Source organism: Phasianus colchicus, chromosome 3 (assembly GCF_987193195.1).
Source record: "Phasianus colchicus chromosome 3, bPhaCol1.hap1.1, whole genome shotgun sequence".
Taxonomy (NCBI): Eukaryota; Metazoa; Chordata; class Aves; order Galliformes; family Phasianidae; genus Phasianus; species Phasianus colchicus.
The window spans coordinates 28,945,521-28,967,407 of NC_143438.1; the positions used below are offsets into that span (position 1 = coordinate 28,945,521).

Here is a 21,887-nt window from a genome sequence, read left to right on the forward strand (position 1 = left end):
ATAACTGCTAGAAGAAGGAAAGGGTCAAAGTTCTTTTATTTCAACACAGAACTCATGATTCATTAGGAATATTGTGTATTCAGTAAGTCTTCCTCATTTTAATAACAGTTTATTAACCTGCTGATAAAGCTGAATGAGTCCCTGTTCAAAAATTTGGATTAAAGACAAAAAGGAAAAAAAAAAAAAAAAAGGTTAAAGCTGATTGAAGTTTCTTTCTCTGAATACATCAAGTTCTGAACCAAACTTTCAGAACTGTGTAAGATCATATTTTCCCTGTGCAGTAGATATCTATGCTCTGAGAATCTCCCATGTGGAGTTTGGAAACATAAGTTTCCACCAATCTCAATAGCAAACAAATGCTTAATATCATATATATTTTGTATAAATAAAATTTTATATATTGTATGAATATTCTGTTATGCACATATTCATATAGACAACGCTGAGTGACAAAAACAGCTTTATAAATGACATTTTTCATAAGTAGTTTAGCCACACATTATTAAAGTTAGCCTCTGATTATGTTAACTTGATACTGTGTTTTGGTTAATGCTAGATATAAATTGCCATGTGCTAGAAAATGAGCCAAAAGAACCAATTGAAATTAAAAACAGGATTCTAAATTGCTCAGATTGGTGTGGTATAACAATTTAGAAGACATTACCAGGGTAAGTGCCATACTTTGATCTTGCTATTTTTCTTCAGGTGTCAGCATAAAAATAGATAAAGAGAAGAATGAGGGAAAATCAGTGGGACTTTCAAAAGGCCTTTGAATCTTGCATGAGATACTAAGGGAAAATACTAGTTTTCTTTTTCCAAATTAGACAAGTCCTGTCTTTCTGGTTGCAGATATAGACATTGGCTTTGTAGCTTCTGTCAAACTCTGCAGATGTCACAGCATCAGCTCCTAACAAAAGTAACAATAGTATTTTAAATTTTTCTGTTGCTGCTTAAGCATTGTCCTTCAAGTTAGGAATCAGCCTTTAGTAAGAAGGAATTCTCAAAAAAGAAGTTAAGCCACAGCATCCTCTCTTCTACATACAGCTTTTGTTAGGAATATTTGATGTAGTAATAGAACAAATACCATTTTCTACATTGGCTCCAGTTCCATTTTGGGCTTAACACTAACAAAAAATAAATACTTAAAAGTTCCACTGAGTAAGGTACTTGAAATCATCAACTTATATTTAGTGGTAGATATATCTTTCAAAAGCCAATGTCCTTAATCTTTCTACAAAATAAACAAACAAACGAACGAATAAAGAAAGAAATAAAAAATCTATTTTTGAAGAGTCATTTACTTTATTCATGCTTGTTTCTTGGTGTCCTCAAGACCTCACCCTGTATGTGACTTTCTTCAGATTTTTCCAACAGTTTTTGTTTTTAGTAGAAGAGTAAGCATGGGTGAGTATGAAATGTTTTTGTATTTCAAGGAATATGCCATCTAAACACGGAACACATGTTGAACTGTTATATTTTGTGAAACTGAAAGAAACGTATTCCAGCTCCATTTCACATAATCAGTGTTCTAGTGTTTCATCTAACTTTTGTATTACACTTACAAAAATCTCTAGCACTTCTGTAATACTAATAAAGTTTAGTATTGCTACAAAACCTGTTCTGTAAATTCTCCTCTGGTTCAGTGATTATCAATTTTCTTCTGAACTCTGGAACTTCATGTCTGCTATTTGTTGACTAATATGTTTAAAACTTCCATTCTTAATGGTCTCTTCTAGATTCTTCAAATAAATTTATTGAGCAGGATGATTGGGCAGCCCATAGGTAAAAAAAAAAAAAAAAAAAAAAAAGACAATCTGAGTTAGGACTGACTCAGACTGTGTTAAGAAAGGTACTGGAAAACTTGAATGGTAAACATTGAATCTATCCTGAATTGTTGTTATTTGTTTAATTTTCAGTGTTGAATACTTAGATTAGAGCATACACAAAGACAAATATTGGAAGTATGTATAAACATTAGAGGCACCACAGCAATAACAATAGAACTTCTTGGAGTTCCGTATGTAATCGAGTGCCTCTGTGATTCAGGGTAAGAAAACATCTGAGAACTGTTTTTTCTTACGTTAATTCCTTAAAGTGTTTTTGTTTCTTTTAAATAAAATAGAGTAGTGGCCATTGCTTAAAAATCAGTCTTACTGGTTACCTAATACTTTTCAATGTTAAGCATTTCTTTCCCAAGTAATGATTTCTACAGTAATGTTATCATTTAATTCACCACTAAAAACAAAAGTTAGACTGCATTGCTACCAATTCTCACCATGTTCTCAAAAAAAAAAAAAAAAAAAAAAAAAGCACAGAAAACTATTCCAATCTTTATTACCTGTAAGATGGGGGACATTTGTCCCTGACATTACTATTGGCAAATGTCAAATGTTGTTTACAGAGCTAAAAGCATTAAGAACCAAGAATGAGATCAATGTACTTTAGAATATAAATATTTAAAGGTTAATCTTCCATGATTAGCTTATCTAAACAATACTAAGCACAAAGTAAATTGCTTAATGCAAGTTATTATAGATAGCTTTTGTTCTGAGCTTCCTCAATATTGTTTTATTTGATTTCACAGTCATAAAATTTGCACATACATTAATGTAGTTGATAGATTATATATAGTTCTGCTTTTCATCTAAACAATAGAGGAAAACAATAGCAAAGAAAAAGGCTAAATTTGTCCGTAACATAACCAACTGACTGAATTACTTTAAAAGAAGGAGAAAAGTTATGCTTTCTTGAGGACCAACTGTAACTGAAATCTTGTTTCATTTTCTCCTTTTTGTACTTTTCTTGCCAGCACATCAGTCTAAAAACCACATCAGTAATTTGTTTCTGATTACTCAGTTCTTGCAAGGTTATAGAGGACAAAATGATGCTTTCTTTGGTATTAAAAAGCTGAAAAAATAAAATCTTTTAATTTATCAAGCTAATTTTTTACAGTGGACTATCATCCCAAAATATCTCTGCTGTTAGGTTTATGGAGAAGGAGCAAAAGAGAAATTTGTTTATGTTGTCAAATAATTGTCACAGCTAAAGACTGAAGTCTTTTGTACATTTCACAGATACAGTAGTTTTCCCTGTAACTGCTACTGGCAAACTGCTTTGAGTTTGGAAATAAAAAAAAAAAAAAAGTTGCAGTTCAGCATTTATTGCATACTGTTACATAGTTTAAAAGAAATGGCAAAAGATAAAGTTATAAATAAGTTATAAATAAGTCTGGAAGAATATTGCAAAATGGTGATTTTCCAAAAGTTTCAAAACACAACAAACACTTGAATCAAAATAGCTTTTGGTGGACATTTCTTTTCAAGTTTTTTTTTGTTTTTTTTGTTTTTTTTGTTTTTTTGTTTTTTCTTTTGCATCCCATTCTTAACAGTCTTATTATAAATAGCATGCATTTAAATCCAGCTGTATGATGCTCATAGTATGGAGGACCCTCAGACGGAAGCCAATGAAATTTTTATTCATTAAAATGCTCCTTTACATTTACAAAACAGCACAGAAAGAGGTTTTATGTGTATACGAGGCTATTTACAGTGACAGCTTGTAAGGAATCTGAAATGTACATAATAGACAATTAATTTCTTTCCTCTTTTTATGTACCATAGACTTGAAAAACAAGAGAGAAGATTAGTTTTGATGATTAGCTTCTTAAAATAAACTGTTTTATATAAATCTTTGAAGAAGCTAAGTTTGAAGCATTCCTTACAAAAAAGATTTATATAAATGACCTTTTAAATTATGTCTTTTAGATTTTTAAGCAGTTATATATACTATATATGAAATCAGTGTATATATTAAGAATAGAAGATGATGTCTTTATTACTTCTGATAGTGATTTAATTTAATTGCTGCTGACTATTTTCAATGCCAAATGATTCTGTGGACTTTCAAATAATCAGCAGTTAAGTTATTTTTCTTAAAAAAAAAAAAAAAAAAAAAAAAAGCCAAATTTTCATGTAACCTGCAATACACTTCAGCTTTTGATTGTTAGTCAATACTGATCCAGGTTTCAAAAACATTACTTGTACACCATTATGGACAAGAAAGAATTCATACATTACTAAAAATAAATGTTAACATGCTTACCAAATGACCTCAATGTTTTTAATTTGGTGAATCAGGCATGCTATATGTTATATTTGTGTAGATACAGTATCAAGCACAGACAAAATGAAGTAAAAGTGGGGGTCCTAGCTAAATCACCCAGATTTTGAGTTCCTCTGTGTGAGACAGAAAATAGAAGGCAAAATTTCTTCCATTTCCCTAGATCAACCAACAATTTAGTGTTTTTATGGGAACTGCTAAACTTAAACCCTGGTATTAAAAATCATGTTGAAAGATCAACTTTGCAATAAAGTTACCCACACTATGAAATTAAATACAGTTTATCTAGCAAAATGCAAAGATATTTCTTCCATAGCTACTACCCTTTTTTCTGATCACTGTTGACAATGCAGGTCCATTCTTATACACAGATATGTAATATCTGTGTAGAGAGTCTTGTAATTGAGGCTTTGAATAGGGATGTATTTTGTCAACCTTTTGCAAATGAGCGATGACAACACAGAAGAGACTGCTCGCTGCTTCCCTTCCACCATCCCTGCTGTACATTTTTTATTGAGAGCACTAAGGATATTTATTGATAAAAATTGAAAAACTGTTATTATCTATAATTTAAAAAGTAATGTTTTTAGTTTTGTAGCAGAAAAAAAAAAAATTATTATAGGACTCAAGACTCAAGCAAGTTTTCCCCAAAATAGTAAGACTGTTTAAATATATTCATTAGTATAGTAGACTTTCACATTTTTTTTTTGTTTGTTTGTTTTAAAAAGTTCATAGCACTCAAGATAGCAAAAAAAAAAAAAAAAAAAAAAAGGCTTAAGAAGCAACCCTATTACATCCTGCAGCTGTGTATGTTTCAAGAGCTATTTGTCTTAATGGTAAAAACGAAAATGCTTGTCTGGAAATCATTCTAATCAGATATGAGATGCTGGTAAAGAAGGCAGTGGGAGAAAGCTGTTGGAGCAAAACTGAAGTCTTACTTTCCAGTAAGTGTTCTTAACCCAGTAAGGAAATAAATTCTGAAAGAATTGATTATATATTTGCAGCAGCAGAAATAATGCATGCAATGACACCAACAATCCTGCAAACCAGAAGACTTACTGTGTATACACAAAGATACTGTGCACATGGGCAGGATTATTTGGCATTGTTTAGATTCTAGATATGGTAGATGCCTGGTACATTTAAGACATCTCATCTAATATCACAGCACATGCTGTTAGATATATGCTGCTCTGGACACTGGATGGGATTTGTCTAACTTGAAAACTTGTTCCTTTTCTAAGGCACCTAACTCCCAGGAAAAATAAAGAATAGAATACTGAAAAATAAAGAATTTTGGAGAAAATAATTACTCAGGAATCTCTCTTGCATATTGTATTTGTGATTAACACTTCTAGTATAAATGCATAAAAAAGACTTGTTACCTCAACAATTACCTCCTTCAAGTCCATGTGGACTTAAAGAATACTATTCCACCTTAAGCTTACAGCTGAGCTTTATTGCTTTCAATTTGGAAAGGTATGACAGCATTTAAATAGAGTATAAGTAAACAAAGAGAAAGGTAGCACACTGTGCCAAATTATTTTAACCAATATGGAACACGAATTATCAACTATACCTAGTAGTAAAATGAACTCTTTTAGTGGGTATATTAAATAAGTTATTGTTTTATCATCATAACATTTAAAATGTCATTTGGAAGTTTCTATTCTGCTATTATTATTGTTGTTGTTAGTTTCAAAAAAGAAATAGTGACCTTAGAGCTATTTTCATTTGGTAAATTAAATGCTATTTAGCATGATTAACTACTAAGTTAAAAAACATGTATGTATAAGACATATGTCATGAAAATGCACATAGAATTGTAGAGTCAGACCTGCTAATGGTAACATAGTTCTTTTCTCAGCAGATGGATTAAGCAGATTGATGACTTGTGTTTTCTTGAGAACTTTCCTACTTACAGGCAGTTGCCATTAGTAATATAAGTACCTACCCTTGAAACATACACATAGAATATTGTTATTTTATTATTATTATTATTATTACTATTATGACTATTATTTTAATACGCTGTTTTCCCTTCTTCATCTGACTAAGCCTTGGATAGTTCCCAGAAATATGTAACATACAAACAAGCACATGTAGTTATATGGAAATATGTGAATCTGTAAGTATTTTCATGCCTAACAAATTAAATCTGGTTAAATATTTCCTTAGGAAAAGACACTAATGAACTTATTCTGTAAAATGGTTTTGTTATATAGTTATACCTCAGACATTTTTCAGAAATATTTACTGTCACATATGGCATAGTAGAAGTTGTCCTTTAATCATGCCCACTAAGAAGATTCCAAAATATCCTATTTGTCCTGATTTTATCATGGCTTCCTCTATTGCACTCTGTATTTACTTTCTGCAAGTTAAATTACTAAGCCATGAAACATTGCTGAAGTAGATGAGAAATACTTGTACAGATTTTTTTTTTTTTACCAGATTAGCACTGAAGATTACAATTTCCTATGTGCAGGATGGCAACAAGCATATGCAGTGGCAAAAGAATGTTTTAGAACAGTCACAACCTACCTCTGATCATCCAAACCTACCTCTGATCATCCAAAATAATAAAATCATCTGAGGAGCTTTCAAAGAAACATCATCCAGGTAGATGGCACAAGATCAGCTGATGAACCCACATACAAAGTATCTACTGCAGATGAAGCAGTTATACTTCAGTAAGAACAAAAACTATATAGGCAATCAAGGTCTCACCAAAGCCAACCTACCACTGGGAAGATTTCTTTCTGTACTCACTATAATCATTGCAGAAAAAGACTGATGTGCAATGTGACAGAATCAACAAAAGACACATTTGTAGAGGTTAATAGCAAAACAAACAAAGAATATAGCATAATATATCTGAAGCAAAATACATACTAAACTCTGAAGATAATAAAATGACACCACATGTTTTTGCTGTGTGCAGCTGAGGAATGTTAGATGCAGATTTGGGCTCATTACCAAACATCACCAATTCCAGAATGTAGTTAGAGTTCTAATTCACAATGGAGTTGGGTTGGCTAAAGCCACCATACTCTAAATAACTATATGAATAATTGATATACATAGCAAAATTCAAAGTAAAACTGGACATTTGTAATGATTATACTAAAATCTACAAATTCAGCAGAAAAGTTGTTTGTTTGTTTTAAACTTCTGAGAGTGAAAGTAAATCATCATGTTTCATAACTGAAGGTAACAAACAACTGGTGAGTATAAAATAACCTCTAGACATCTTATTCCATGAATATTTTTCCATAAGATTTCTTTTGCCTATCTGTGAGAAACTGTATAGATATTAACACTATTGAACACTGAATAAAGAACTGAACATTCTTTATGCAATAAAGAAATGAAGAGCACAGAAATACCAGAGGTTTTGAACTGTCAATATAAGTAGGAATATAGACATGACAATACTTGCAAAGCTGTAGTATGTGATTCTGAACTTTCCTAAAAATAATGTTGTTTCAAGCTTTTCATTTTTTTTTCACAGAGTCCTACAACCCAAGAAGTATCTTCTAAATAACTGTGAAAAAAATAGACTTTTCTGCAGTACATTCTAAGCTTTGAAAGGAAGAATTTGATGAGCTTAAAATAATTATGAACAATTTTTTGTCTACAGTTAATAGTGGGAAGGAAAGTAGAGGTGGTGGCTACCTCAAGATGTCACAAGTAGAGCATTAGTACAGGCAATTTGAGTCAATGTAACTGATTCTTTTGAATTTAAAATTCATAAAATAATTTAATAAATTGATAGATGTATTTTAATTTGACTGGAAATACAAACAGACAATAGTCACATGGCAATAAAACATGGAAGTGACATTTCTCTCATCACAGACAAAAATATTAGGCCACACTGATAAATACACAGTACTCTAGGAAAAGTATACCTTGTATTCACCTTAAATTGTTTAATCTCTCTACTCAGTCCGTATTTTTACAGAAATAACCAATCTAGCCTTAATCTTAACTCAGTCATAATAATCTTGTTGTTAATTCTCTTGAGCAGGAGTCAAAGGGCCATGTATGAAAATGGGAGAATGTAGAAATTAATGCATAAAGACTAAGTAAACTCTGGTTGACATATAAATTATCATCTCTTCCTTGCAGAAAGGAAGGAAGCGTGGAAGCACACTTTTGCCTTTTGGCAAGCTTCTTTCTTTTTTCCTCCTTCATTTTATTTTCTTTTTTTTCTTCCCATTCATCAATTGTAAAGTAACCTATAAAGATGATGTGCTCAATTATTAATCATGTATCATTCAAGTCTGGCAAACACCTTGAGAAATAAAAATGCACAGAAGGCTTAGAATGAAATCCCACCTCAGGAGTTTACCTAAAAATAGTTAGTTCCTGTATCAACCACATCCTGTTGATTAAATCACTGAAGTACCCAACTAAAATTCTAAATATTCACAGACCATAAGGCACACTCATTTTAAGAAATGGTAATAATTATTGAATGATTTGATGTGACCCCGCTGACACTCAGCTGTTATCCCTGCTGCACAAAGTACAAAGGGAGAAAGATTGTGCTATCGAAAGTGTATGTAAAGTCATTCAATAGTTGGATTCGTCTGGCCAGATTACATTAAGAAGACAAAAGTGATCTTATTGTGAAGGCCTGATTAGATTTCATTAAAACACAAAGTACCTATAAATACAGATCCACATAAATTTGAAAATCTGTCAATTTTGAAAATACTCATTGATTCTGAGAGAGGAAAAAGAGGTGGGAGAACTGAACTTCTAGGTTTATTTGTTCTTCCATAACATCTTCTTATAAAAAAAGGAGGCATTGAATCCCTTTCTCTAAGACTGAATGTAAATTGCAAGATTTTGATATAGTAAGGGTGGTTTCTGCAGGAAGAGAGGGGGCTGCCCTATGGCAGACACAACTAATTCTAACAAGTGCTTAAATAGACCCACTGCTGGCCAAAGCTGAGTACATGGGAAAGCATGCTATTAAGAAAGGTCAGCAAATGCTGATAAGAAAGACCTCACAAATTCTCAGTTGCAGAGTGCATGATATGATGCATGACTGATTTTTTACATTTCAGAAAGTCTTTCTGGCTGTGACAAAATATTTTTGCAAATGTTCTTGAGTTTAGTATTGGATCTCAGAGGCAAGTTACTCTAAAACATATATCATGTGTGATTCACTTTCAGTGTGTATTCCTTCCTGCTTCATTCCAGGTTAAAGTGAAAACCAAAATGGTACTGCCTAAGTGGTCCAGGATTTTGAGTTTAAGTAAAATTGCACATCTAAACCCAAAAGATCTTGCCAAACTTAAATTTCATACAGATTGATTGGAAGACTAAAAACGTTCATGGAATATAAATCCATATAGACACATGTAGAGTCAGGAGATTTCTAAAGTGAAAGTGAGTGGAGGTTGAAATTAGTATTAAGCAGAAGGGCTAGGTCATAAATTTGTTTTACTCTTCCGTTTTCCAATGCATTCTCTTTTGGATGATTATGGATACAGCACACATCTTGATCTTTGGCTCGAGCCTCAACAGTTTACAAAAATGTAGTAAGTTCCCTAAGTGCTGTCACTCACTGAAGTCTCTCAGTAAAACTGCAGGTGAATCTTCAAAACTAATTGACTATTTCAAATGAGTGAACTCAATATATTCTGAGTAACTACCACAGAAGTTCTTAAGATTTTTATTTTATAGTCTGAAAACTTTGCTTCTATTTCTATGAGATTGAAAGGAAGATTTATTCATTTGTTGAATTATTGACACATTTCAAACTTCCGGCTTTTTGCCTGTCTCTTTTGGCTAAGTATTCCACCCCTCTTTTTCCTACCACTCTCAGCTTCCTAGAGATTTTATCTTATATGCATTGACTTTTACAGTCACATTGAAGTCACATTCTGTTCCACATTTTTTTAATTTTTTTTTTTTTCTCTTTGCAATACTTTTCCAACCAAGCTTTCATTTGTAAAGTTTTTTTCTGGAATTCACATTCTCTTTGAAATCCTATCCCTTGCATTATTTAGGGTCACTTCCAGAATCATTTAATGTTGCTGAAATGAGAAATCTATAAATCTCTACAAAGATAGCAATAAGTAAATGAATATTTTAAAGTTTTGCTGATACCTGGAGAATGTCTATAGTTTAATAAACAACAGTCAACAAAACAAACAAATAACAGCAACAAAATAACCAACAAAATTTCCAATGAATCATCTTCTTCCTCCTGTTTTAATATTAAAATTTTAATCTCCAAATTTTTGTCTTTCATCAATGAGCATCATACTGTACATGACCTTTTAAAAGATATCCTTGTCCAGTTGTTAGTCATACATCCAGCTGGGTTTTTTGCCAAGATTTTTGTCCTGAATTTTTTTATTCATTTACAAGATGAACCAAAACTTTGCTTGGCGGTGGAAATCTAGTCAAACTGCTCATGTAGACATAGACATAATTTTCCATTGTTATGCACAGAGAAGCAACAACAATTCTATCATTTTAAAACAAGTTTATCAACATCTCAACTTAATTTCTCACGTGGACATTTTTTCTCTATGTAATATTTTTCTTATATCTTGACAAGATGAAGTACCACAAAGCTTTCAATTGAATAAAATCGTGAACCATTAAAAGTTTTCTGTTGTTTTCCAAGGTGGTAAATTTGACTTTAGTATTCAATTTGGCTATTCTTCACTTTGTCACTGGCAGTATATCACTTCTTTATCTTTCTTTTGTAATAGAGTTTCCTATTAATAATAGTGACAACTTACATTTATATAGTCCTTCCTTTTAAGCTATCCTAATCCTAGCACTTTGTAAACTACACATTAGAAAACTTTATCCTCCATTGAATTTCATCCACATCTCAACTGAAAAAGGGTAACTGGTTATTCTGCAACAAATTCTCAATAGTTCTAAGAGATGAAAGAGAAAATATATGAATAAATTCTCAGATATGTACAATCTAACTAGCTAAAATAAGAGGTCTGTATTCTGACTTTATTTTAACAAAGGGAACCAAGGGTATTTATTAATAATAAAAAGTCAGAAAGAATCTTTTTCTTTTTTTTTTTTTTTTGACATTTTACTTCTTTGGTTTACCATACCTTTGGTTTACCATTCCTTAAACAAATCATTGTTTTAAAGCAAACATTTACCACCTGTTCATAAGACAACATACTTACTTCCTGCTTCAGGTTATAAAATTATTATGGCGTTAAGAAATTATCTTGTGCAAACTTTGAAAATACTGACTAATTCTGGCATCAATGGCTGCCAGCACTGGTTTCAAAACAAACAGCGTATTCAACATTCAACATTAAAGTGGCAGTCACATTTGGTTTCCATCAACAACTCCCTTATTCTAGGATCAAAATACTTTGATAATCCAAAAACTCTGATTTAATGCTAAATTAGCCTTGATTCACACAATCAAGGTTTCAAGATTCACACAATTAAAGTTACATCATCTTCACTGACAGCACTCGGCTGTATGTATTGCAGAAACTCAGAATTACCTATTAGCTTTCTTATTTTGAACTGGGAGAGATTCCAAATCAGTTGTAAAACCAGCACACTTGTAACAAAACTCAGTAATACTTGCCACCTGAAAAGGCATCTATTGTAAACACAAGCTCATACATAAAATAATGCTAAAATGTTGATTACTTAAATTTAGTCAGTATTTCACCCTCAAAAGAAGAGAAAATATGTTACTTCCAAAAACAACATCCAGAAAAAAATACAATAAATATTTTATTTCTTTTTTCTTCATGAAATACTGTATCATAAACATCATTTATTCATTACTTGCTCTAAATTTCTCTTTTATACCCACATCTAAATACCTGTTACAGCTAGACTAGAAATGATTCAATGACCAGACTTGCCAAGGCTTTTCCCAGTCTTTATATTCCTTACACAAATTTGATAGCTCAATGACCTCTTTCTACAGTGTTCTTTTCAATTTAAAACTGACTTACCAAATGTGGCACTCATTAGTGGCTTTTAGGAGCATATTAGACAGTTTTCAGAAAGGTTATTGCACAGATTATTCTGTATTGCAGGAAAGAACACACTGATTCTCAAGGTCTCTTCATCCTACTTGCTAGGCTTTTACAAAAGTTAACAATGAAGTCAATTATAAATTATAACTGGGACAATTTGGATCGTGTACTGGTGCCATGTCATGCCAGTGTAACTTTTTTCCAAACAACTGCAAATTATACAGGATTAAGGGAAAGAGTAGTGATTATTCTAATCCATATTTGTACATTCTTTTATATCTGTTATCATTCTAGCGTAAATTGTCAAAGACATTATGATTATATATACTGTATTTTTAAAATCTATTTGGACACATATGCACATTATAGAGTATCAGATGGCAATGGATAATCTAAGTTGTTAACTGTATCTTGAAAGCTATGTTTATAGACCAGGTAGTTGCTCAGTGATTTGTTAAAGGGCAGACATCTGGATCATTGCAGGATCTGTATGAACAAAAAGCAGACTGTTGATTTCACAGTCATTTTTGACCTCTGAATAATTTCAGTCTGACTGTGCAAGAACTCCATTCCAAGCAGACAACAGTATTATAACCACATCAATTATTGTTGGCCATCAATATATGGCTGCTGAATAAGTGATTCCAGAACTGGTATTTAGTTCTGGCATCTGTTTTTCTTGGCTTCTTTTTGTGCTGACTCTGCCAGCTTCTTAAATTACTCCTCTTTTCTCCTCTGACACTTTCCTTTGCTTCTCAATTTTCCTTAGCTAGCAATACACTAACCTGACTGCGTTTTGTGGTCTCATTTTTCAAATTCAGTGTGAAATCCATTCTATAATTCCAATAAGGATGTTTCAAGTTTCAGCATGTTGTTTAATGTTAGTTCCCCATTGCCCTAGCTCCAGAAAGATAGAGCAGTGAGACTAAACTTGGAGAGGCCTGAATTCACTGAAAGAGGTAAACTTGGGGTAACAGAGACTTTTTCCTTGCAAGTACAAATTTCTTAAACAGGGTCAACAAAAAAAGTTAAGACATCAAGAAAGACATTCAAAACCTGAAGTTTAACAGCACTAGAAGGACTGCAAAGGTATAAAAAAAAATTATTTTAAATGGTATTAATGTCTCTATGCTCTGGGCAGCCTGGTCTAGTGGTTGGTGATCCTGCACAGAGCAGGCTATTGAAACTAAATGATCATTACGGTCCTTTGCAATCCAGGCCATTCTATGATTCTATGATTCTCTAAGGATGAAAATAGGTTTTCATTGCCACTTCATCAATTCCTTCTCTTTTAATTGAAAGAAAGTGCATTTCACCTGTGTGTACTGAAAGAACCTAAATAGCTAACAAACTTGGACCAGTCAGGTACCTTAGAATCTACAGGCAGCACTGAATCTATCACACAGTAAAATAACCCGTAACACTGCATGATACTGCATAAAACTGCATAGAATCTAGCAACCTCCCACAAAAATGATCCAGCTTCAGGCACAGTAGTATATAATGTAAATGCACTGAAAATGGCCAAGATCAGAGACAAAATATGGATTTATAGGATCTTTATTTTTAACCTTAAGAAGCATTTTTAATGTTAATCTAGAATTCTAATTGGTTTGTCTGACAAGAAAAAAAAAAAAAAAAGCTAAAAATGCATGTTCAAAAAACCTATTCATTATTGTTAAAATGACTAAATTCCAGACACTGTGTAGAACTCCAATCATATGACAACTGTTCCCTTTAGTAGTATACTATATACATCTATATATATATTACATACAACGTAAACAGAAAGAGAAAGAGTTGAAAATGAAGACCTTGGTAATAGAAAACAGAAGAACAGTAACAATGATCATTATGATTAACAATTTTAGGCAGATGTATGTGCAGATACAGATGTAATTAGAAGCTAATTTTCTGGATGGGCTGAGGTGCTGCATCTGTAATAATAGGATAATAGAACAGAAGTTCTTGAGGTAGCTGGTTTGTTGGATTCCTGTATAATAATTTCAATGTGTTCAGATACTGATGCCATCACCTTTGGCAACAAAACAAGGACATTTTGCAAAAGAAAATCTTAAGATACTTAGAAAGGCGATTCAAATTACCTATTTTACTGCTATCTGTCTAGAATTAATTCAACAAAGGTCACAGAGCAATGTATTTAAGACTCTTGAAATAGTGCTGGGGTTCCTGTGAGTCCTTTTAGGATATCTGGGCAAAAATTAAAGAAAGTCATGAGCTTTCAGATTCTTTTCAAGTCTTCAGAAGATGATTCCCTCCTCATTTCAGTGAATGTCTGCCCCCTGGAGTCTTCTTTTATTCATAGAAAGAAAAGCCAACAATTTCAAAATCACCATTGATTTAAGGATATAAGGAGTATATTTTTCTGTCTTTATTTGTAGTATTAATATAATTTCATTTCATCATCACTTTCTTCTTTGATTTTTACAGGTTTCTAGTTTTTAGCAGATTACCAAATCTTGAAGTGCAAGGCTGTTGAGCTAGTTACCTCTTCTACAGGGTTCCTCCACTTTTCCACATGAATACAAGAAATTTTTCAGCACTCCAATATTTTCTAATCCTATGCTTCATTCTCTTACTTAAATATGATCCTCATTAACTTACAAGTATAAATGATATTTGAAACTCGAAGTCATGATTCACTTTCATCTTTGAAGGAGAAATAACAAAACTGACTTCTGGAATTCCATCAAAATCCTGCAATCCAACTTGTATATTCTGTATGTAGTAAACATATGCTTTCCCCTTCTGTCTTTCCCCAAGTGAAATTAAGTTGTGCTCTTAACATAGCATCAATTCTTTGTGTATCTGTCTGCTGCACTTCATCTTTGAAAACTATGCCCATAAATTCCAATATTTCATAGAGAATGTAATAATCATTATGATGTGCTTCCAGAGAGAAATGGAACAGAAAAGGTTGGTAAGAAAGGAGAATCAAGGAGGCACATAGGTCATTTGGCTTCACAGGCTTACGAATTTTCTTTCATCCACCAAGGTAGCATTTGAATACAATAAAGTTAATCCCTTACAGCATATCTCAGCAACATTTCCCAGAGATTTTATGTGCCTTTTAATAGAAACATTAAGAAGTATGTCATTATTTCTTACTCTCTGAATGAGTAATTCATAGACTGTTACTGATTGTGAGCAATACTCGTAATAATTTAAATGGTATGAAGATATTTATCTTATTTTCTAATGCCACCAATTCATACTTTTGCAACTGGATATCACATTATCGAAAATAAAACAGTAAAAATAATATTCAGAGAATTCTCTTTGAAAAGGATTCAGAAGGGCATTCCTAAAATAAATAATTTTGAATTTAGCCATGAATTGTTGTTATCTTCAAATGTTTCTTTTCCATCCTACCTATATTTTCACTAAACTATGTACCGAAATAAAATTATCCTTTATTGGACAGTATATAGATAAGATAGGGAGGTGGATCATCATTCTCTTGTTGTTTTAGTGTTGTAATTTCTTTATTTTGATATCTGTAACTCTATCAGAAGTGTTATTTTTAAATAACTAATTAATTAATAACAAGATTGCTGAATCAGTTAATTAATAGGAAGACTATGACGAAACTGGTAGTTTCACCTCAGCTAAAGTTCATAGACTAGTATGAATATTTTGATTACTTTAAAAGTTAAGCAATAAACTTATAGTTACATTTAAAAACAGCAGATCAACATAGGAAAAATTTATTTCTGCCAAGTCTTTATTTTCAACCGCAAGTAATCAAAGTGCTCATTCAAAGCAGTCATTTCTCATTAGGTCATCAATTTTCACATGTGACAGCAATGGATGAAATTATTTTCACCTGTAAAAAATATACTGCACCTTACTCTACATTATGGTCAGAATATTGTACTTTTTTTTTTTTTTTTTAAATCAAGATAGGTTTGTCAAACTGATTGTATGGCTTGTGATTCCGAAGACCATCCTTCAAGGTATAAGCAGGAGTAAATTTTAATCCAGTCAAACAGTAGCAAATGATGAATCCGAGGGTTTCATTTAAAGTGAGAATGTCACCCTCCAAAGAGGGTGAATATTTTCAAGTTCTCAGATTTTTTTCAAGTTCTTATTTCCTTCTATTATCTGTGTCTTTTTGCCACAGCACAAAGTTGCAACACCTAGGTACTTGGTTAACAACTTAACTGTAAGAAATACCTATTCTAATTTGATTTTATAGTTTGGATTTTGTGAACACATATGTTGGCATTAACTCAGACAGTATATGAGCCTATCCATGGCTCTGCTTTGAGAAGCAGAGACTATGAGGAAGTTCTGCTGAATTATGGGAAATTCTAATCTTTCCCATTTCCTGCAGCTTCTTTTTAGTGATGGAACATGTATCTTCTCTGTCATGATACAATGATTTCCTTTTTCATGTGGCAGGAACCATATTGATTTTTTTATGTCACATTTCCTAGTTCTTAGGACTTCTCTATAATTTATAACTTCGTTCACTAGCTCTATTCTCTGATCTTCCCCTTTCCTAGCTGACATTCTTTTCCTCTCAGTTGTGGAAGATAAAACTGTTTTGTTCCCTTGAATTTACATATGTTAGCTTGATTTGTTGGTATTTTTCTGCTAAATCTGAATGATTACAGTCAAGCACAACAAGTATGCTATTTATTTTTTCCCTAGTGTTCTTAAGGTTCAAAAGCCTCACTCCAGTAATTGACTGGTATGCTCTTTCCATATTTTAACTCAACAGGCCCTTAAATCAGAATGTTCACTATGTACTCACAAAAGCATCCTGCTTGTCTCCTGAAACTGTAAATATATTTCTGTGCTATTTTTCAGAAAAGGAAACAAATGAACCACAGATAAGGAATAATACTTATTTCGCTGAATCAATTGTCTACAGTCATTATGTACCTAAAGATAGGTTGCTCTGAAAGTAATGCCTCCTATTTTTCTCCACTGAAACTAGAACAGCTACAAAGACCACAGATCAATGAAGTAAATTCTCAGCTACAGAGCACTATTTTTTCAACATAGCCACCACCATTATCCACAGATTTTCACCAGTGATTAATCAAATCCTGCATGCCATTCTTCTCAAGTACATTTTACTTAGACTTCAGCCAAGTATTGTAAATAGACTAGAAAATCCTGTTCCACCTACGTTTTCACTGAACAGTTCAGGAAAATTTCTTTTAAAGTCCTCTGGTCATCCTTTTCTTGTGTTTAGCTGAAATTTGAATACTCTTCTAGAAAGATGTAATTTCTATCAAAGCTTCAGAGTAGATGAAAATAGCTTATTCTACTCCACAGACTTATTAAGTAGATGCATACATACATATATAAGATGGCCATTAAAGTTTCCTTCTCTTTCTCATTTTTCCACATTCTAGCAATTTATGCTTTTGAGAGCAAATTTCCTTTTGGCTTTGTTTTTAAATACTCAATTTCCCCTAAACAAAACTGTTCTGTCTTTACCAAGAGACTTCTGTGACCTTGGGCAAATTACCTCAGGGCTGTGTCTCCACTTTCTTTTTAGACTCATGCTGATCTTTTTAGCTTGCAGCCTACTGGGACAAGGTTTAGCTGTACATTTCTGGAGTACTTAGCAAAATAAAATCCTATTCTCATCTTTCAGTGTAGTACACCTGTAAAAGAAATAATGAAAAGAACAAAACACAACCACTTACATAGATCTTTCTAAAGGCTCTGAAACTGGGCAGACTTTGGCTTGCTTTAATCTTCAGTGGCATATAATTCCATAGAAAAACCTACTTAGGTTGCTTCAGAAGTAATGCCTCCTACTGATTTCCAAGGAAATTACAACAGATACAAAGAGCACAAAAACCACTATTTGATAGAGCAAATGCCCACTACAAAATACTGTTTTTTAACAGTCACCACCACTAACCATGCATTTTTTATCAACCATGAATTAGACCCTGCATGCCTCTCTCATAAAAATCTGTATGAGTGGAGGTGAACTGCCTTTGCTGTCACTGCTGCTGAATCACACCACCGACTGCCTCATTGTGCTCACATTCACTGTTTCATCTTTGTAAACATGAAGGAAACACCAATGAGTGTCGATGGGCACAATCTTTTCCATAGGAAGGAATTAAAAGACACACATTTGCTTTATCTATTCTTATACATCATATGCCATTTTGTCAGATTGCTGCTCTGCTACCATCTGGTTCACCACAACAAAATGTAATAGAATATTGGTGGGAATGTTCAACCTCTACTGCCATACCACCACCATCTGCCTCTGAGATCACTGGCCAACATAATAAAATAGGAGGCACTACATTCAGAGCAGTCCTTGTACTGACAGGAATATTGAATGGCATTTATTGTGACAATTTAGTCTGACTTTAATGTAGAAAGCTTTCCCAAATTAATTTTTATTTAAATTAATTTAAATTAATGCACGCATTTTTTTGAAGGAGAAAAAGAAAGCTCTAAGCTAGTGACCTTATCTTCTGGTGAACTGCTCTAAGGTCTAGGGAAGCCACACTCACCAATTTAAAACCTCCTGCATCTTATTCCCAGGATACATACTATTTCTAATTTCCTTTTTTTTTTTTTTTTTTAAGCATTGGGTCTCCATGCACCATCTCATTTTCAAGGATCTTACTAGGAAAAAAAGATGACGAAGTTTTTATCATCTAGGAAATTAATAATTAATAAATATATTAAATAAAACTGTACCCAATTACATTAGTAATGCATTCAAAATAGTAATGCATTCAAAGTAATGCATTCATAATAGAAAAGGTACAAACATAATCTATCTTACACTCTGAGAGAACTGCTAAGTGGTAGCTTCATTTTGTGTTGGTGTGAACAGCTTTATACAAAGCTTCACTCAAAATACACTCCTTTTACAGATCTGAAAGTGTGAGAGAGATGAATTACTGGCATAATTTGTATGAAAAAGTGTTGCTTTTTTTTTTCTTTAGTACATGACAAGTCCACTGCAAGTAGACATTTTTAGTACATCTGTATGTAAATGGAAGAAATGAAATTTATCAGGAGTAGTCAGCATGGACTCACCAAGAGGAAATCATGTTCAGCCAACCTGGTAGCCTTCTGTGATGTCATTACCATCTGGGTAGATGAGGGGAGAGCAGTGGATGTTGTGTATTGTGATGTCAGCAAAGCTTTTGGCACTGTCTCCCATAACATATTCGTAGGTAAGCTTACAAAGTGTGGGGTAGATGAGTGGGCAATGGAGTGGACTAAGAACTGTCTGACTGGAACAGCTTAGAGGACTGTGATCAATGGCACAGAGTCTAGTTAGGGGTCTATAACTACCAGTGTTCTCCAGGGGTCTGTACGGTGTCTAATCTTGTTTAACATCTTCATAAATAACCTAGATGAAGGGAGCTGGCCTTCTGGAAGGGATCTCTGAGGAGAAGAACCTGGGTGTCCTGGTGGACAACAGGTTGTCCATGAGTCAGCACTGTGCTCTTGTGGCCAAGAAGGGCAAAGGGATCCTGGAGCGTATTAAAAAGAGTGTGCCCAGTGGGTCAAGGGGGGTGATCCTTCCCCTCTGCTCTGGCTGGTAAGGTCTCATCTGGAGTACTGTGCCCCATTCTCAGCTCCCAGATTGAAGACAGGGAAATTTTAGAGAAACTCCAGCAGAGGGCCACAAAGATTATAAAGGACCTGGAGCATCTCCCTTATGAGGAAAGGCCAAAAGTGTTGGGAATCTTGAGTCTGGAGAAGGCTAAGAGAAAATCTTGTAAATCTTCACAAATATCTAAAATGAGGGAGTCTAGTTGATGCTGGTGATCTCTTTTTGATGCCATGAAGCAACAGGACAAGGGGAAACAGGCAGAAACTGGAACACAGGAAGTTCCAAATGAACATGAGGAAGAACTTGAGGGTGACAGAGCACTGAAGGCTGCCAAAGGAGGCTGTGAAGTCTGGCGATATTCAAAATTGCATAGGCACTTTCTTGTGTAACCCAGTCTAAGGAAACTGCACTAGTAGGGAATTTGGATTAGGTGACCTCCGGAGGTCCCTTCCAACATTATGATTGATCTGTTCTGTATTTTGCAATTGCAGATGAGTTGATTGCAATCAGCTGTCTTTATGACCTAACAAATATCTGTCTACTTATATGTCCATATTACTAAACATCTCTTAAATTCCTGTCTACAACTAGTAAAACTTAAGTGAAGTACTTATATCTGCACTCTCCACTTACTGCCTTCTTAAGTTACTATTTACTGACCACAATGGCTCATTTTCTTTAGTCCATTGCCATACCAAGCTAACAGGCTAAACGGATATTAAAAATCATCAACAAATGCATGGTCACAGCATTGTTTTTCGCCATAGTTCTTGATTACTACTGCAGTCAGACATAGGAAAAAACAAACGTTACTAAAACCAAATACAATTCATTTAAATTAGTAATCTCACAAAATTAAGGTCACTCAATGACTTTATCCATGTGCCCAGTGTGTAGTCCAGTATTGCAGAATTCTGTAAAATGATAATTTTGAATAATCTTTCAAATAGAATTCCAGCTCCATATCATAATTTCATCCTTTGTTCTACTGTTGACATCACACACAAAATAAAAGGCAGTAACTCTTGTATGATAATAAGGTAAAAGCACTTAAACTTTTAGGGAACTAAAGGGAAGATGAGATTTCTTGCATTTTACCAACAAATAAAAGCTTCATATTGCATCTCACAGACAATCTATGCTATCTCTCTTATAAATGGTGGACTGTCATAATTTCAGCTGGCATACGGAGGCTTATGTATGTGTGTATATGTATATACTTCAAAGAAATAACACAGAGGCATCAATATGTAAAATATGCATGTAAATTAAAGATAACTATCAACAAACAAGTATAGTGACTAGCATCACTATACTCACTTTTACCAATGTTAATAAGAAGCAGAGTTCTCACAATGGTTTCTTCAAAGCCAGCAGTATTTTGGGGGAGAGTAAAATAGTATATAACAAAAACTCAGGGATTTAATAAGTTATAGAAGATTTTTAAAGGATTTGGTTCTGAAATGAAGGTTTCAGAGTATTATGCAATTCATATTAAAGTATGATCCTTCATTCCACGTACCTTGAATAAAATATAAATAAATACAGAGATAATAAATGCCGGATGCCTGAATTCACTGGCATTGTTCAAAATAGTCTTTACTTAGAATAACTCAAAAGATAGATCTGACAGCTCCTGCTTGAGTCTGCAAACACAATTATCTAGTCTCAGCATTCCTTTTCTGTCATCTGAATGTGTATTATATTGTTCCCACTGTGCAGATTACCCACTGCCACAGAATATGGAGGAACTGAAGATCACTAGGAAAGTTCCGCAATGTGCAACATATGTTGCAGTCATGAAAACTTGAGTCTTGACTCCTACTATGAGCACAAGCTGCTCCCAGCTAATGTGACATAATTTTCTGTTGCAAATACAATAAATATTAAAATCCTCCTGCTTTTTGAGACGTATTTGTACATTTGCTAGTGGAACAGACATTAATAAAAAATCTATCATTAGAAATATTTTACTGAAAAGCAGTAGAATTTAAGCTTAGAAACTGAATCTTACTAAATTTGCTTTCCTGTAGGTGTTATTCAATTTTCTACAAAGTTTGACCTCATATATAAATAGATGAGGTTGTCTCTAAAAGAAGTAAAATCATGCTCCAGTTTAACTCTCTTAGTTATTATACCACAAGAAATTCAAAACTTCTTTACACCTCATACATAAA

General features: G+C 33.2%; 1 protein-coding gene and 1 long non-coding RNA gene across 2 annotated transcripts in view; one reads left to right on the forward strand and one right to left on the reverse strand.

Annotated features, from left to right (window-relative positions):
* VSTM2A (V-set and transmembrane domain containing 2A) overlaps nucleotides 1–21,601 on the forward strand; it is a 49,105-nt gene extending 27,504 nt beyond the window's left edge. Inside the window, exon 5 of the mRNA XM_090137187.1 lies at nucleotides 21,433–21,601. Within this exon, the coding sequence (XP_089993313.1) occupies nucleotides 21,433–21,521 (89 nt within the window). The 3' untranslated portion in view covers nucleotides 21,522–21,601. The remainder of the gene's footprint in view (nucleotides 1–21,432) is intronic.
* Nucleotides 15,856–19,223, reverse strand: LOC116226544 (uncharacterized). Its single transcript, XR_016465054.1, has 3 exons — nucleotides 19,185–19,223; nucleotides 17,635–17,773; nucleotides 15,856–15,975 (listed from the first exon to the last, which is right to left on the reverse strand). It is a non-coding gene; the product is annotated as an uncharacterized LOC116226544 (long non-coding RNA).
* Nucleotides 21,602–21,887: the final 286 nt, after the last annotated feature.